The 18,438-nt window shown below is 34.6% G+C and overlaps 1 protein-coding gene across 1 annotated transcript; it reads left to right on the plus strand.

Annotated features, from left to right (window-relative positions):
- Positions 1-5,196: 5,196 nt before the first annotated feature.
- LOC137393590 (chymotrypsinogen A-like) lies at positions 5,197-18,209 on the plus strand. The gene is made up of 9 exons (XM_068080216.1): positions 5,197-5,456; positions 6,315-6,512; positions 8,231-8,326; positions 9,304-9,453; positions 10,609-10,786; positions 11,927-12,014; positions 13,917-14,115; positions 15,647-15,774; positions 17,602-18,209. The coding sequence occupies exons 1-9, from the start codon at positions 5,402-5,404 to the stop codon at positions 17,758-17,760; spliced, it is 1,251 nt and encodes a 416-aa protein (XP_067936317.1). The 5' UTR covers positions 5,197-5,401; the 3' UTR covers positions 17,761-18,209.
- The last annotated feature ends 229 nt before the right edge of the window (positions 18,210-18,438 follow it).

Raw genomic sequence — 18,438 nt, forward strand, 5'->3', positions numbered from 1 at the left:
AGAGTTAATTGTAAATTAATTTATCTGATTATATAAATTATATATCCATTATCCCTTGGCTAACTAATAGGTACTGTCCGCCTCCAGTGGCTGATTTTGAGCAATTTGTGAGGTTTGTCTACTAAAGCCATTCACGTCCTCAGCCATGTGCTCTACAGTCAATGCTTGTCGTACAGTAACAAAATAATACAAGGGATGTCCATCAGCTGAATAGGCTCAATTTCCTATTCAAATGAAATCTAAACGTTTATTATTGGGCATTGATAAGTACTTGACCTTTTTACATGTTGTCGGAACTGTTTATGGTAGTAAATATTTTTCTGTGTCATTCTTTCTGATAATAGTGTATACTTTTTATCTTCCATATTTGTTTTTGTCTTGAGGAGAAATGCATATGACGAGGAAGGCTTCTAGAGGTATATTTGTTATGATATTCGGATAACTTTGCTGTTGTTACACTATGGTTGTCTGTGTATTTATACAGCTATTGTGAAAGGATATGACATGGAAAGTTTCAACACTGTCTCAAGCTCACTTAGTGTTGACAAGAAATAAGCAGTGAGTACGATCATTAGCCAATCATGTTTGACCTTACATGAATGTTCATTCTTGAGCTCTCTTATTTACTATGTTTCCATGATGCAGCAAATTGAATATTTCATACATGCAAAATATGGAAACACACTTGCAATGATGTATCGCAAGCCATTCCATGTTAAACATTTTTCACACTTCAGTTATTTCGATTTTGATTCAAGGAAACATGAGTGCACTACTATCACTTATATCGTAGAACTTTAACAAATCGCATGTGCTAATCTACAACATACAAACGGCGTACAGTAACTCAATGTGCACACAATTCCAAATCCTCATCATTCGTACAATGGAAACATAGTGACTGTTAATCAATGTATTGTTTCTACAAACTGGTTCATCACTATTAATGACAGCACCTGATGCCTGTAATAACCTTGTCTTGTGTTAAGGTCATGAACTATGGGACTGTCCAATAGCGTTGTAGCGAGTTGAAGCGGTTCAAATGCCCAAATTATTTACTATTAATATATAAGGAAAAGAAGGAATTCAAGTAGAACTAGAAGCTCCGCCCTCAAAAGCTTTGACTAGAATGTATCTGGGTGTTGGTCTTCCTTATCTCTTTCATGTAGTCATATATTACTAATAGTTTATAATATTTACCATCATGTTTACTGACAACGATGGCTTCATATGATTCATCCAATGATGACCTTGACCTCTAGTTCACATGATAACAACTACCTTAATATCCAGGTGTTGACCTAAGAAACATATCTGCTACTGATAAATACCTATATTGTTCAATAAGATGACATCATTTGATAGAAATACTAAATATACAATGTTTGCACAGGTATTAAAACAGCTTATAAAGAGTGGAAGGTAATGTAGTTGTCTGCCACCTGCCATTAGCCTGGCACATTGCCAAAGACTAATTTGAGTACGCTACTTTCCGTATTGCTAAACTTACTAATATGAGCCGTGAGAGCAAGCTTTAGTTTGTTGCGTAACGCAGAATGCTATACCTATTTTAATTGAAATAATAACTCATATCGCCTCAGAATTCAATGCATCTCGCAGAGCTTAATTAGTAAGATATTTGCCTGGCGATTGGGTGTTCAAATCTAGCATGAAGCGGATTTGTCATTCCATTATTTTAATAGCTATAGCTGGGTACACCTAAGTACAGAATCACAGAATAACGAACACATAAACCCTTAGATTTATATATATATATATATATATATATATATATATATATATATATATATATATATATATAGATTAGTGGAGCCAACAAATAATGCTACCAAGGTGAACATTGAGGTTTAGACCTGATGGCATGTTAACAACATGGCATGTTAGCCTGTGTTCCCACCATCAGCTTCTTTTGATTACACTAGAGATAGGGATGGCTCTTGGTCCAGCCTCGTTGAGGTTATTGTATTAACACTTATTATAAAGCAATGATGTTGGTAGTATTTATAATTTTGATATTTTCCTTTTAGAAAATGTGAATATTTTATTCTGAAGAGATAGCAGCAATTTATAGGCGGAATCTCTTGACATATTAATTACACTAGATTATTCATCATTAAAATAAAGGAATGTGAAGGTATTTATTAAAATGGAAGTGATAGAGAGAATGACCTGTCTTTACTTATTTAGCCTGCTATCAGCTGCTACATACATGGATTTATGGTAGACATGGATTAGCTGATACAGATCATTACTGATGGACTGTCAACAACTGTACATACTGTACCATCTCATTCTTTTCATTATAGCTTAACAACTGATACTCTCTGTTGTAGAGACGTCACTGTGGTACCGCTCTATGGATTCTCCCTAATCTGTCTAAGATCAGTCATATTCTGATCAGAGCTCACAAATGACCAGCTTTCACACGCATCTGCAGTTTACTGTGTAGAATGAGAGGGTCACCTCATGATGTTTCACATCGTTGCTGCACTTATCCCACCAACTCCTGACTACCATTGTTCATGTACATATCACAATAGCTGTCAAAGCTATGAACATATTGCTACTGTGATGATTACAAGTGTTATACTGTCTGGTGCAAGTACTAAGATGTATTGGCATACCATATGACCAAGTTTGATCATCACCAAAATCATATGAACATAGTCGAGGTGTTATTCTGTACATATTTAGCTATACATGTAATTTATGACTGTTTTAGTGTGCCTATTAAATGTGCTGCTTTTGTGTCACTCTATTAAATTTGATGTTTTGTGCCACTCCACTAAATTTGGTGCGTCTCATTCTTGAATATGAAGATTATTTAGGTACACAGTCTAAGAAATAGAGTGCTGTTAAACTAGGCTAGTAGTGAAAAGAAAGCTACTCATATGTTGTACGAGACACACACGTAGGTTACTCATCTTTAGCGGCTTTCTCATTGCACAAATACTTGAATTATTTCTCCAATGTTTCTGCAAAAAGATTTTGCATACTTTTTGGAAGTAATTCGTTCATGTATTTCTATTATGGTAGTCGCACATATGAACAATATCAATAATAAATCCATGTTTCTTGGCTTATCTAACTTGCAATTGAACTTTACAATGTTAAAAATTTCTAAACCACATTTTAACTGCATTATACCTATTTTCCTTGTATTAGTGTTTCCAGCCACCAGTTTGCATTTGCTAGTTTTGAAAGCTGTCATTGCATGATAAAAAATGATATACAATGAAATTGTACAGGTGTTTAGTTAATCACCCTAGTAACACTATTGAAGTCTTCAAGCATAAACTAGCATCATTATATTGTATCGATATCTTTGTCCTTGGAATCTGTCAGTGTGCAGATTGATGTGTGACAAGTCTAACATGATCTCCTTCGGCTGATGTAGTTGCACCTCCAGTGTGTGAGGTTGTGAAGATAGATTAAGTATTCATTACGACTTACAGTGGCACAGAGTTTGATTCATGTTCATTTATGTAATGCTCTTAGGCAAACAAAGAATTATGGGAGGTTTATTGTCACTCAGGTTCCATTTATCACCTGAATTAGTCAATATAGTGTAAAGGATTGAAGTGAATAAGACATTAGCTTTCTAACAGAAGAGATTATTAGTGAGATGATACCTTCCAAATTTAAGCACTTGCTATTGACAAATTAAATAAAACTATTTTGCTTTGAGCTATTATTTTTAGTGGATTTGAATTAATGTGTTACTAGTTTAATTTTTGTTACACCTGCAACAGTGGTGGCTGGTGTAGGTATGGTCAACACAACTTCATAAACTGGCATTACAACAACAACTAATTATAACAACCAATTATAACAACTAATTATAACAACTAATTATAACAACTGATTATAACAACTGATTATAACAATAGCATTACAGCAACAACTAATTATAACAACTAATTATAACAACAAATTATAACAAATAATTATAACAACTAGTTATAGCAACTAATTATAACAACTAATTATAACAACTCATTATAACAACTAATTATAACAACTAATTATAACAACTAATTATAACAACTAATTATGACAACTAATTATAACAACTAATTATAACAACCAATTATAACAACTAATTATAACAACTAATTATAACAACTAATTATAACAACTAATCATAACAACTAATTATAACAACTAATTGCAAAATCTACTGAGGTTTTGTATCACTATTACTTTGTAACAGCTCGCCGTGCTTTTAACCGATCAACTATTTCACTTTTATTAAAGTCAATATACTAAGTTTCACTATAGGCCATCTCTCTATGAAAGTTGGTCTTTTTCACTACTCGTCGAATGGCATTGGTATTTAATATGTTAAAAACCTTAGTGGCGATCACGGAGTGCTCACGAGTGCTTGCTCCGTTACAGAAGTTGCAACATTATGATGGAAAATATGAAACAAGAAAGCTTACATGTTATTGCAGGCTCCTATTTTGGTCGAAGCTACGCACACGCATCGCGTGGTCAACCTAAATACTGTCCTCAGCATTTCTTAGAACAATTTAGTCTATAAATGTCATCTTGTTTACAACTTTTGTGGTTTTGTTCAAGTAAAACTATGTAAAATGCTCTGAATGGATAAATATTCTTGCATACTTACCTCAACCAAGTAAATAACCTGACCTTGAATAGCTGAAACATGCACTATCACTCAACCTTATCTAGACAGCCACACTTTGTCCTCTCTCTGACAATTGCTTATCGCTGGACATGTCTATCGATACTTTATTATAACAACTTTATTTCTGCAATAGTTAGTTTGCTGGTTGATCACTTTATAGTTTACAGGTGGACTAAAAAATCTCATATGTATTCAATCTATCGACACTTGATCGCCTAGCAAGATTTGGCATAGAACAATAATTATTTACAAAAATTGCAAGTATGTCAAAGGCATAAAATCAGAATTTTGGTAGCGCATAAAATATGAAATATGTATGGATTAAGTTTGGATTAACAGAGAGAATTGCTTGTTAATCATTGAACCGTTGCCATACTTATAGCGTAACATCCACAGTGAGAAAGCTCATATCTGACATACCCCCTACTATTGCAGCTACACTGAGTTTAGAATACAGGCTAGAAAATATAATTTACTGAACCAAATATAGGTGATAAGGCTAGTGGTTAAGTGCTTGATAAGATAGCTGGACAACACGACATGCGCTCCGCTCCGTGTGAATAATTCCGTGTCAGTCATTACATATTCTCTCTTTAATAACATCATTATTCAAGTGTCACTCTGATCTCCTTGGGAGAAGGTTACCATTAGCTTCATTGCCCTCATTTTAAAATCTAAAAAGTTCTTTTCAAATGAAGTGGAAATAAGTTGAAATTTAAAAATTATAGCATGGCTCGGATCGGCTGTGAAGTATTCATAGCAACATGGGTAGCCTGCCTCATAGGTAAGTCAGCATTTTATTCTGATTGTAATCTGCGTGTAGACATTGTTTCCATCTGTAAGGGCATCATGTACCAATCAATATTCTTATTAGGCTAATTTTATTAACTCGATTATAACACTGAAACACCGTGTATTATGGTCAGCAATCAATTTATTTCTTTGAACTTGTTAGTGTTTAGCTAAGGATAGTTTTGGTAAATAACCACAAATATAATTTTTTAACAAAACCTTCATTATTTGTTTATTAATGAAAAGTATTAATTCATCTTGACAGCTTCTTTCATTCAGTGAAAAATTACAAAAAAAACTACATAATCAAAATTCAACATTAAATCTAATTATTTTTAGTTCATTTTAAGGCTAATAATGCAGATGGCAGGTTTGGAAAAACAGCTAGTCACAAGTAGTTCTCAGTTGCTTTGGCAGAACTATCATACTGAGTTGATAGTATACTGTCTGATACAGTTGTTAGTTTCACTATCATACTGAGTTGATAGTATACTGTATGGTATAGTCGTTAGTTTCACTATCATACTGAGTTGATAGTATACTGTATGGTACAGTTGTTAGTTTTACTATCATACTGAGTTGATAGTATACTGTATGGTACAGTTGTTAGTTTCACTATCATACTGAGTTGATAGTATACTGTATGGTACAGTTGTTAGTTTTTCTATCATACTGAGTTGATAGTATACTGTATGGTACAGTTGTTAGTTTCACTATCATACTGGGTTGATAGTATACTGTATAGTAGAGTTGTTAGTTTTACTATCATACTGAGTTGATAGTATACTGTATGGTACAGTTGTTATTTTCTGTATCCAAAGTCTAATTGTTTGAATAATTCTATATTCAGCGTCGAGTCGGAGTGACACGAGCCAATCATTACAAAGCCTGCTCGAACAGGAAGAGGTGGAGCTATGCAGTTATTTGGGCGGAGACTGCATGGTCGGCTACTGCCGCAGGGAGCTAAGACATCGCTGGGGCATTCCATTGTGTCAGAACTCAAAGATATGTTGTACCAAAGAGCCGACAACATTGTCACCTGTAACAAGTGGGTACTTATCATTGCAACAGCTATTTAATGTATTTTGTTGGTAACATTCTGGTATGGTCTCTAGGTTCAACCACAATTGCTGCACGACTGGTAAACTGAAAAAATATTGAAGTATTACAAATGGGCTGTTATAATTTCAATACATATACCTAACTTGATGTATATTATGTGATTGTTAAAATGATAGATGTTATAGGAGTTTTGGAAGATAGCTATTCAGATACCAAACAAAGTCCATACTTTACATTTAGTGTAAACTCACAGATAAACTGTTATAAACTATCCAGCTACCTGTAAAAAGATTATTACAAAAGATTTGTCCATTTTAGTGAGTTTTGAAGAATAGACAAGTTTTTCCAGTTGTTAGTGCTTAACAAAACTGTGTCTTGTTTGAAAGTTGATAATTGCAAAGTTGAAAAACTTCAAGTTTTTTTGTTAAAACCAGTAGAACAATTTCTCACGCCAAACTAGAATACAATACATTAATACATATCAAATTCCGAACAAGATAAGTATGTACTTAAATATTTTTATATACAAGTAGGTTCGGTTGTATTTAAAATCTGTATCTGTAGATTGACATCTAGTGATATTTCTAGTTTACATAAAACCATTATACTAGTCAACATCCTATCAATAATGTACTTCTGTGTTATGGAAAGACTGGAGGCTAAATATGTCATTTTGGCCAACCAGGATGTTGTTTTGATATGATCAGATTTAGAGGTGGATAAAAATCAATTGATAGAGATTATCCAAGCACGAGTGTGCTCAAAATCCATCACAAGCTATTAACCTCTTAATAACCAGCCTCCAGTCTAATCTCACTCAGGTTTCATGACTGGAACTGCAACATAAACATAAAAATTAAACCAATTCAGTTTTACCTACATGTGGGTCAATAGTCTCTGTTGGAAATTATGGAGAATTTAGTTTACTTTGTAGGTTGAGTTTTTGTTGTTTATGCTTAGATATGAATAAGTGCAGTTTCCCTTTAGATCAGTACAAGATATTCCGTTTAGATTAGTACAAGGTCTTCCTTTAGATCAGTACAAGGTCTTTCTTTAGATCAGTACAAGGTCTTCCTTTAGATCAGTACAAGGTCTTTCTTTAGATCAGTACAAGGTCTTCCTTTAGATCAGTACAAGGTCTTCCTTTAGATCAGTACAAGGTCTTCCTTTAGATCAGTACAAGGTCTTTCTTTAGATCAGTACAAGGTCTTCCTTTAGATCAGTACAAGGTCTTCCTTTATATCAGTACAAGGTCTTTCTTTAGATCAGTACAAGGTCTACCTTTAGATCAGTACAAGGTCTTCCTTTAGATCAGTACAAGGTCTTCCTTTAGATCAGTACAAGGTCTTCCTTTAGATCAGTACAAGGTCTTCCTTTAGATCAGTAAAAGGTCTTCCTTTAGATCAGTACAAGGTCTTCCATTAGATCAGTACAAGGTCTTTCTTTAGATCAGTAAATGGTTGACTTTTTAATTACTCTTTTAATGATACACCTTGTTACCTTGGCACCTTGGTACTAACTTTGTACTGCTAGCTTTAGGTTGTCCAAGCAATTATTTGCTTGTAGAAGTTTTTTTCCTTTAGCTATTCAGTGAAATTTCTTGTTAAAAAACAAGCAAATACATTGTACACACAGCATGAGTAGAATGGCATATGCGAAACTGCAATGCAATATGACATGGAACCAACATTTTTTCTATTCTAGCTACGATGTCGAATCGGGTGCCTACTAGAGCAGAGGTCTTGAATCAATGTAGGAGCCAGCATGGTGTTTGCCACGCGTGGTATAACAACTGCACTGGTAGGTAGCAAATCTAGGCAAGGGTTTTGAGATACTGCGTGAACTAATTGCCTACTTGCGCCAAATTGACTCCAGTTATGGTTTTCCATCAAGCCGATGGTTTGCTTTTATCGCAAGTACGAATAAGTCAATGGTAGCAATTCATTTTTTTAAAAGACTCCACAGATTATCTTATTACAGTATCAGAACTGTCTGCAAGTTTGTAAGATGGACAGTCTTTGGCAGTGAAAGTTGCAGTCAATGAAAAGTCACAATGAATGAAAGTCACAATCATCTAGAGTCATAATCAGTGAGAATTACTGATAGTGAGAGTCATAATCAGTGAACGTTACTAACAGTGAGAGTCATAGTCAGTGAGAGTTACTAACAGTGAAAGTCATAAACAGTGAGAGTTACTAACAGTGACAGTCATAGTCAGTGAGAGTTATTAACAGTGAGAGTGATAGTCAGTGAGAGTTACTAAAAGTGAGAGTCATAGTCAATGAGAGTTACAAACAGTGAGAGCCATAGTCAGTGAGAGTTACTAACAGTGAAGGATATCATCAATGAGAATTACTAAGTGAAGGATATAGTCAATGTGGGTGGCAATCAGAGATACTTAGTTACTATCAATGTGATTCTCAATCTCAATGAATGTGAGTTGGCTTCACTTGAAGGTAATTTACTTATTTTTTATCATGTTACGAGGTTAGTTGCTTATTTTTCGACAAGAGCCTCATTCATGTCTCATCCAAGTTTAACGGTAATTGCCATGTCCTCTATCTGCCCAAGTTTTTTGGGCGTCGTTCTTGTCACACAGTTCTACACTTATTGGCGAGAGATATCTGACAGTTTATCAAGATGTTTACGAGTTTTAGAAGCATTTCTTCAAAAGGTTCGATGTAAACACCAGCTGTTTGATGGAGTATCTTTAGTAAAGTCCAAGATAATGATATGGTGTCTATGATTCATATGTCATACTCATGTTGTAATTATAGAGGGAGAAGTTGTTCAGTTGGAATGTGATCATGTTTGGCAGTCGTGTTGCTTACCAACAGTTCAACCATCTTTGCGGGTAGAAAGTACGGCAGCCTTACCTGTGCCACCAGCGGTACCCCAATCATCTAGAGAGCAAAGCCTAAAGCTAGGTATGTGAGCAAAGCTGTAGTCATGCTAAACAAAAAATAAAGGCTTTTACCTTCGATTAATACCTTTTACTAAATAATGCCATAGCATTTTTTGTTCCAATATCTGCTTCTAGAATCATCTGTGCAACAAATGAGCGCTGCCAGAAAACTTTGTGTAAAGTGATTAAAAGACATCACTTGCTACTTTCTTTCATTTTAGGCAGCTTCTTGCTGTCTCTAATGTTTTCAAAGGCTAAAAAAGGAGATCAAAATCTACCGTGACATGTACATTGTTTCCTCACTAGCTATTCAGATATGATACCGTCTATACACTTTCTGTCAGTTTTATCTTTCTCAATCAGATTAAGTGGAATTAAATAAAACTCACCCATGCAAATAAAACCCAGCTGACACCACTTACTCCTCTCCATCATTTGACATAAAAACACCTTAAATTGTCATGTTTTACCTAATGCAAGATTAAAGACACAGTTTCTTAAAAATAAAAAATAACTCAATTAAAAACTAAACTTTTTGGCAGAGCTTATATCACGAGTTGTAAAATTTTCAATCTATCTTTTGTGAGTAGGCATGCATGAAGGCGGTTTCCGTCTGTCTCCAGACGAGGATTATGCAAATCTGTTCACAAATCCTGATAAAGCATTTCTATTTCTTCCTTCGGCTAAATGATAAAATGTTGATTAGCAGGTCAGCTCCTGCCCCAGCTATTGCATAACATGCCATACATTGATCAGTTCACCATTTACATTCACTGTTCACTGCTCAGTTTTCAAGTGGTTGACAAATTTTGTTCTTTTAAAGAAATTTAAACTTTTACAAATGTTCAATTTTAAGAAGTAACAAAATTTTATAATAAGTGATAAAGCCTGATTTCCTTTTTCTCCTATTTTCTATCATCCACTTTGAGTGCTGTTTGAGAAAATTACGTGTAGTAAATAGGTTGTCATTTTCATATTAAAAATTGGTAATCAGATATATTTCTGTACAATTAAAATTTTTAAGTCAGATGGATTTTCTGCTCTCGCTTTCGATCAACCAATCAATAGTGAGCTTGCATGTTTCACATCAATTAAACAATAGCTTTTCTTTTAATTTAGTACATTTACATGTTCACCTATCCATCTATAACTAAAAATAGATTGCATTTATTTTCAGGTCAATGTGGGCAGCAAGTTCGAACTCCAAGGCAAAAAAGAATTATAGGAGGTAGTCTGTCACCACCTGGAACTTGGCCATGGCATGTTGGCATAAGCTCAGCTTTAGGACATGTTTACTGCGCTGGCACCGTGATAGACAGGAAATGGATACTTACTGCTGCTCACTGTTTTAAAAAGTATGTATGTAGATAGCTCAAGTCAAACTGCATGTTACACCTGAATGATAATAGAAAAGTAAGTAGAAAGAATAGTATAAGAATATTAACTCGGTAAGTAGGATAGAGATAAGTCAGCACTTGACCTGTTCACATTCAGACCCAGAAATATGTTACATGCCTTAAAATGTTTTAAATTGTAGTAAATTTTTGCACTACTTAATGATTATCTTAGACCTATTAATTGTTCAGTAATGTATTCTGGCTTGACTATTGGTTCAATATTGATGTATAACGTTTAACTATCTGTATGCTACTTATTAACAATTAGTTATAAGTTTCGGTTACTAACCCTCAAGGTTACTGCTAACTATTGGTTATAAGTTGCAATTGCTAACCTTCAAGGTTACTGTTAAATATTAGTTAAAAGTTGCAGCTACTAACCCTCAAGGCTACTGTTAACTATTAGTTATAAGTTGCAGTTACTAACCCTCAAGGTTACTGTTAACTATTAGTTATGAGTTGAAGCTACTAACCCTCAAGGTTACTGTTAACTATTGGTTATAAGTTGCAATTACTAACCTTCAAGGTTACTGTTAAATATTAGTTATAAGTTGCAGCTACTAACCCTCAAGGCTACTGTTAACTATTAGTTATAAGTTGCAGTTACTAACCCTCAAGGTTACTGTTAACTATTAATTATAAATTGCAGTTACTAACCCTCAGGGTTACTGTTAACTATTAATTATAAATTGCAGTTACTAACCCTCAAGGTTACTGTTAACTATTAGTTATGAGTTGAAGCTATTAACCCTTAAGGTTACTGTTAACTATTAGTTATGAGTTGCAGTTACTAACCCTCAAGATTACTGTTAACTATTAGTTATAAGTTGCAGTTGCTAACCCTCAAGGTTACTTTCAATCATCAAGTGTACAACTGTAAAAATCAATGTTTTTCCCAATCATACATGCCAGTCCAGTTGGCTGTTTTACATCTCTTGTACATGTGTCTATAAGCAATAGACACAATATGAACTGCTTTCATTGGACATTGGTATTTATTTTTTAAACTCTTTGAGCCTTTTTTGCTTGTTAAGATCTCATTATGCCTGGTGATATTTTGGTAAAGTTATAAAGGAACTTTAATCCAACATATTGCAGGATAAAAGATTTCTCCAGGCAGCGAGTTTTTTCTAGAAATAGAGACGATGGTACCCAGAAAACCTATTCAATTAAAAGAATAGTAAAGGTGGAGTATGCACATTTCTTTCTTTATATAACTCTCTGACAGAATGTGGGTAGATTGTGAGACGGTCTTTCTTGACTCTTTTGAAAAATAACTCTATTGCCATCACTCTATTACAATCACTCTTTTGCTATCACTTTATTACAATCACTCTATTATAATCACTCTATTATAATCACACTATTATAATCACACTATTATAATCATTTTATGATAATAATCATTCTATTATATTTGCTCCTTTAGAAACATTATGTAGCAGTCAACTCATCAGGCTCCTATCTCAGATCACCGGCCCATCATTCATGACTCTTGCCAGTTGTGTCAAGTAAAATGCTAAAACAAAATATCAATTACACAGATACTGTCACGTAAGATGATGCGTGTTATATTAGATATGCTCAAGGTCTCATTAAATGAATGTATATTCAAACTTGATTGTAAAATAAATGATTGGCAAAATAGTGGAATTTATTTGCTAGGCGATAATCCTTGATGATAATTCTCACAAGCTAGCGGATTCATTGCTTGGTAAGATAAAAAATGGCCATTTTGCAGCATTTTCTTAAAATAAATTGTAATATAAAAGAAAATTGAGGGAAATTGAGCCAAGGTTTGTAATGTTTATCAAAATATCAAGCTAACTCGTGTATAAGGTCTGGTTGTTGTAAGAACTCTGGCAATTATTCACATGCACGGAGTTTATTTACTCCGCACCCCCTCGAGGTTCTGTTCACACTCTATTAGCACCGACTATACTCTGACTGAGGCTCACCTTGAGTGCCGGTAGTTCTTATTTATTGCTGACTTTCTCATCTGCTGCCTCGCTGCTCTCTCATCTTTGGATGGCTTTGAGAAATAACTTTCACTCTTTTGTCAGCCTGTGCATGGCAGCTAATATCATTGTATGTTGACCACCAAACCAAAGGCAGTTTATAAGAGGACTATTTCTACTATGTATTAACGTAAAATGTCATTATCTTCGCTAAACCATCTCACTGACAGTAATTATATTATGTCACTCACAAGTAAAGGATTGATTTCCAAATACAAGTTTCCTGTAACAAAGTTGAGTATACTAACAGTAATTAAACACTTAGAGCAAGTATGGCTTGTTCTCTTTCTTTGCGGTTGGTTCACGCATACCACGCTCAGCTATCTTTTACCTACTAAACGTGTATATGTTTCCTCAATTCCTATTAAGTTTGACGACAGGCAGTCATACAGTGAAATTTCATCACACTATTCTATGCGAAACTGCACTATACAGTTTGTTTTATGATTTAAATTTAATACATAAAAAAAGCTATTGACCCAATTTCTGAAATTAGCCACAGAGTTTTTAAAGGGCTCTAATATTTTTATGCAATCAGTCATCATTTTTACATTTTTCAGATTTTTTACTTTCGTACATTTAAAGATTGCTTTATAAAAATATTGCAGAGATAATTTACGAACATTTACAGAAAGCATAAATTGACAAAAAATTCAACATCTAAGTAAAGTTGTAAGCAAGGAAGACTTTCAAATGTAGCACAGTCGCTATGGTTACTGAACCTACACCACAGATAAAATGTTTAACAAGTTGACAACTCAACAGACTATTGTTTGCGTTTGATCACTAGCTGAGAATTAATTTTTTAATCATGTATCACTTTTACAAGAAACACTGCACTTCACGACTCCCTTCACGACTACACTTTACGACTCCACTTCACGACTCCACTTCACAACTCCACTTCACGACTCCACTTCACGACTCCACTTCATGGCAAAAGTAGTCTTGGTAGTCATGCCAAAAGGATAATTTTGTTTCTGTCATATTTACTGTATCACCTGTGAATCATAACACTATAGTTATAGCAAAATATAACATTATTGCAAAATTGGTGATGTGTTTTGCAGCATTCGCTATACGAGGAGCATAACCACTCAGAGATGATTGACCACTCCCATAAATATGACATTGCTTTGGTCGAGCTTAACGACCATATTGAATTCAACGACTACATACAACCTGTATGCTTGCCTTCAACAGATGATGCGTTTGAGGAACGAGCCTGCTGGCTGGCGGGTTGGGGTTCCACCAGGTACAACAGCACAGGTACGCACCATCGTGTTACTGTTTGCTCTGCGATATATATCACTCTGTATCCATGCTCGTTTGCTTGTCTATGTTAGTCAGTTTAGTACAATTTATTTTTTGTTAGTCAAAAACAATTATTATTATGTTCTATATTATATTATGATTACCGTACTTTTCGGACTATGAACCACACCCCTATATAAGCCGCATCTGCTTTATTTTTCATAAAACGATAATAAAACAATACATAGGCCGCACCTCTGTATAGGCCGCAAAACTCAGGGCGGCGCTTTTTAACACGGCAGCAACTTTGCTCTTTAAAACAGAACAGTGCCTAACGACACTGTTTCGTATTAACCGACGCTTTTTAACCTAGTGCCTAACAGAACAGTAACATTAGGCATTGTTTCATATTTTCTTTCACTGCTAGAGGCGCACTAACCAGAGATTCTGGTTAATGCGCCCTAGCGATGGAAGAAAAAGCCACAGATTAGCCGCACCCTTATATGAGCTGCATGGCTCAAATCATCAGAAAATAGTAGTGGCTAATAGTCCGAAAAGTACAGTACATTTACTTATTTTAAACTTACAAAAAAAGGTGAATGTGTGATTAAGCGGGCTCATTGGTTTCTAACTTAAACTTTGTGTTGTTTTTTGCATTCTGCAGCTGACAGCGAACTTCTTTGTTGTAACATTTAGCACATTATTAACTGTTGTAAAAGCAATTCGTGGTATTTCGTTAAATATGCATTTACATGAAATACCACTTTATTTAGCTATTGTAGTTTTCACACTAGATGTCATTGTTTACTGACCGCACTAATCGCGTATACTTCTTCAAGCACGAACCATTTTCAATAAATGTTCGGTTTGGAATTTCTTCAAAGAATCTATTATCCTAATTAATAGGTAAAGAAGATAGGATTTAAATTTTTGCGTTTATTAGATTTATGACTTCTTTCAAAATGTAGTTGGAGTAAGCAAGAGTTCCATGTATTACGCAATTCGTAAAGCTGCATGTAGCTCCAGGGCACCGTGAGATAAGAGAGGGCTTGTTTGTTCTTCACCAATAGTTATATATTTTTATCTCAGGTTTGTCACTATATTTAGAGTTAAGTTTCCAGAGTTAAACTATTCTTCCAATTATTAACCTTTTATACGAGCACCGGATACCATTCCTATAGTGCAGGGCAGTTTTCACGAATGATTACAGAAATATTCCATTGTTCTGTTTGCAATAGTTTGAGCTCAAACAAGACAGGCAGTGTCACAAAGATAACGCTTATATAATGTCAATAGCTGATAATTTCTCAATAGGTTTTTGCCACGTCAACCATGGGTTATTTAGCTTAGAGATATCAAAGATGAAGGTCATGTAGTACCTGCAAGCACCTGTCGCTGCAGTAGAACCACCTTTTTGAGAAACACTTCCTAGACGATGACATTGACCGACTTCTAAAACCCTCTGCATAACGTTTCATGAAATAGTCACCTTTATCGTTATGGATGAGCAGCTTGTAGTATATTTAGTTATTCTGGAACTTTCTAGAAGATACATTGCGGTTGAGGCAAGTGAGAGGTTCTGTCTTGTCAAGCTCTGCATGCAAAGCTCATTGGGGGAACCTTGTGGATAGCAAAATGCTGTGTTTTGGCAACGATCATCGTGGTGGATGCGCAGTAAGTTACTTAATTTTAAAGTTTTTGTGATGAGAATTTTTTTAAAGGTTCAATGATCCACACTTCTGTCAATTAGTATTGAAGCTAAATTTGGATTTGCCTTCTCTGGCCTGCCTTTAGTCTGGGAATAGGTTCAACTACGGCTGACTATACCTTGTACAGCTGTTTATACAGCCGTTACCAGGAAAGTAGATAACGAAAATTGATAGAGTTGGCTGCCTTTTGTTTTGAACAAACTAAAAGAACAATTTTACAGTTTGGTTTTTTACTCGTAATTGTAAAACTTTTTATAAACCGATTATTTGTCCACGTGACAGTGTTTGTATTACTGCAGTGATACCCAAGTCTTGTATCAAAACAGCATATGAGAATGATTTTAGCTTAAGGATTCATATCTCATATTTTGCAAACACATTAAAATGGCAAACAGCAGAGCTATATATATATAGCTCTTCTGTTTTGGACATATACACATACACGGGCGTGCATACATCAAGCAATTCTTACTCCATGTGTAGACAACGAGAAGTTAAAATCTAGTTATTAACATTTTTGCATACTTGCCAACTGTTGGACCTTCACATCTCTACTGAATGTGATTTGATATAGCCGATGCGTAATCGCGGGGAAGGCGTCGTCTTGAGGTAATAGAACTACTTAGCTATTTTAAGGATGAAATATTGAGTCTTGTAAGCAACCAGAAAGTTTTCCTCCGATTTAGCTGTAATATCTTGCCTAAGCTTGCATTCAATGAGGGAAGAGAATTGTTTGTTTAACATATGAACCTGCTATAACCATCTATGTAAATCTTAGTGTTTGTCTTTTTGTTTTCATTTCTGTGTCCAGCTATAGCGATTAGGATCTAGTAATTAAAAATCTCCTTCGCAAAGGATTTGATCTCACAACATTTAAATCACAAGTCTTACAAACTAGCGCGCAGAACCACCAGGCTAAACTGTTCTCATTGTTACTAACGGTCTTACATTTAAGTATGTAAACCCTTATCGCGATTGCACCCGCTAAATATAACATTTTTATTATTAATTAATATTACCTTTTACTATTTTTCATTTTCCAGAGATTTTTTTTAAAAGCTCATTTTTTTCACCATTACCCATAACCAATTTTTTTACCTTGCAAGTTTTAAATGTGCCATTTCAATTTCAAATGTGCCGTTACACTCCAATGTCCGGTTTTTGTAAATCTGTTCTGTAAAAACTAAATACTTTTTATGCAAACAATTGTATTATTTGAAGTCCTCACATTCTTTCTCCGTTTGGTCAAACAAAGACAGTCCGATATCTCATTTTTATGTTTATACCAGTATCAAGAGATACTGGTATTGTCCATCAAAACTTTGCACACAATGAGCTTTTGCTGCAACAGTAAACTTTTTTATACACACAATTCAATGTAGCCATTGTTTATATTTTCTCTTAATTTAAACTGCACAAAACCACTTTTCTCACCTAATTAAGTTTAAAGTTAAAACGGTAAATGTTAGATATGTTAAATAAAAATGTTATAAAATAATAAATATTCATGTATATTTCATGAATAATCTTTCCGCACTTTGTTATTACTCGAGCTGGACATTCACCTAGTAATACATAAACGTTTAAAAAAAACTATATACATGTGTTGGCTATTGGTCGCGGGTAATGAGGTATTTGACAGTTTTATGAACTATATAAATGAGTAAAGAGATGGCACAAACAACTTAGTGTGCATCCAAATTCATTCTCCGCTGCATCAATCTACAGGTGTCAAATCACCTCGCTACCCCTGGCATTAGCAGAAGCATCAGTATGATATTACATGTTGTAGGGAGATTCTGGTGGAGGTCTTTTCTGTGAGAACGCAAAGGGAAGGTATGTCATAGCTGGAGTAATATCATGGGGCAGCGCTGACTGCAACCAGCGAGCCACAGTCTTGACCAACATCTCTCCTTATCACGATTGGATAAAAACAACACTCAAGGTTTAAAATCAGTTTCCCAACGAATTCATACTCACTGTATTAGATATAAGCGTGGATGCCGCTATTGTTTTTTGTTGGTGTCTGTTCTGTGTGATTAAGAATGCAGATGCTTTCAGCATGGCATTTCCAGGGCTCGGAGCTCGCTGTGGAATGTTGTAAGTTATGCATCACCGGTGTTTGATCTTCTGTTAACTTTTCATGTCAAACGATATGTTTGAATCACAGCTGTTGTCTTTAGCTTTGGTCTTGGTCAATCCATATGATCAGTGCATTCTTGATCTCATATTTTCTCAGCTAATATTTACTGCTTCTTTAGAATATTTATTTTTGGTAATGTTCTAACGCTCTTCAAGATTGCTTTGCTTTTAAGTTGTTTAATGTTCCCACCTTTTTCAATTTGCCTGGTGTGGCTAGTTTTGCTTTCTTTTGAACTTAAAATATATAGAAGAGTACTAGATGTCTACAGTGGAATGTATTTCTTGACATTATCTGTGACATGCGTTAACTTTTGCTTTAGTTATGCAGAACAGACTTTTCAAAATTAAACAATTTAAGATTATGTAGATTATGTCAAAATTTAGCTTCTTTCATCGCTTTACACAGTTTTATTTGAATATAGAACACCAACCGAAAATTAAAAATTAGCACACACAGAAAAATGTGACACGGAGGCAATGATGCAAA

The sequence above is a fragment of the Watersipora subatra genome, chromosome 4 (genome assembly GCF_963576615.1).
Source record: "Watersipora subatra chromosome 4, tzWatSuba1.1, whole genome shotgun sequence".
In the NCBI taxonomy this organism is placed as follows: Eukaryota; Metazoa; Bryozoa; class Gymnolaemata; order Cheilostomatida; family Watersiporidae; genus Watersipora; species Watersipora subatra.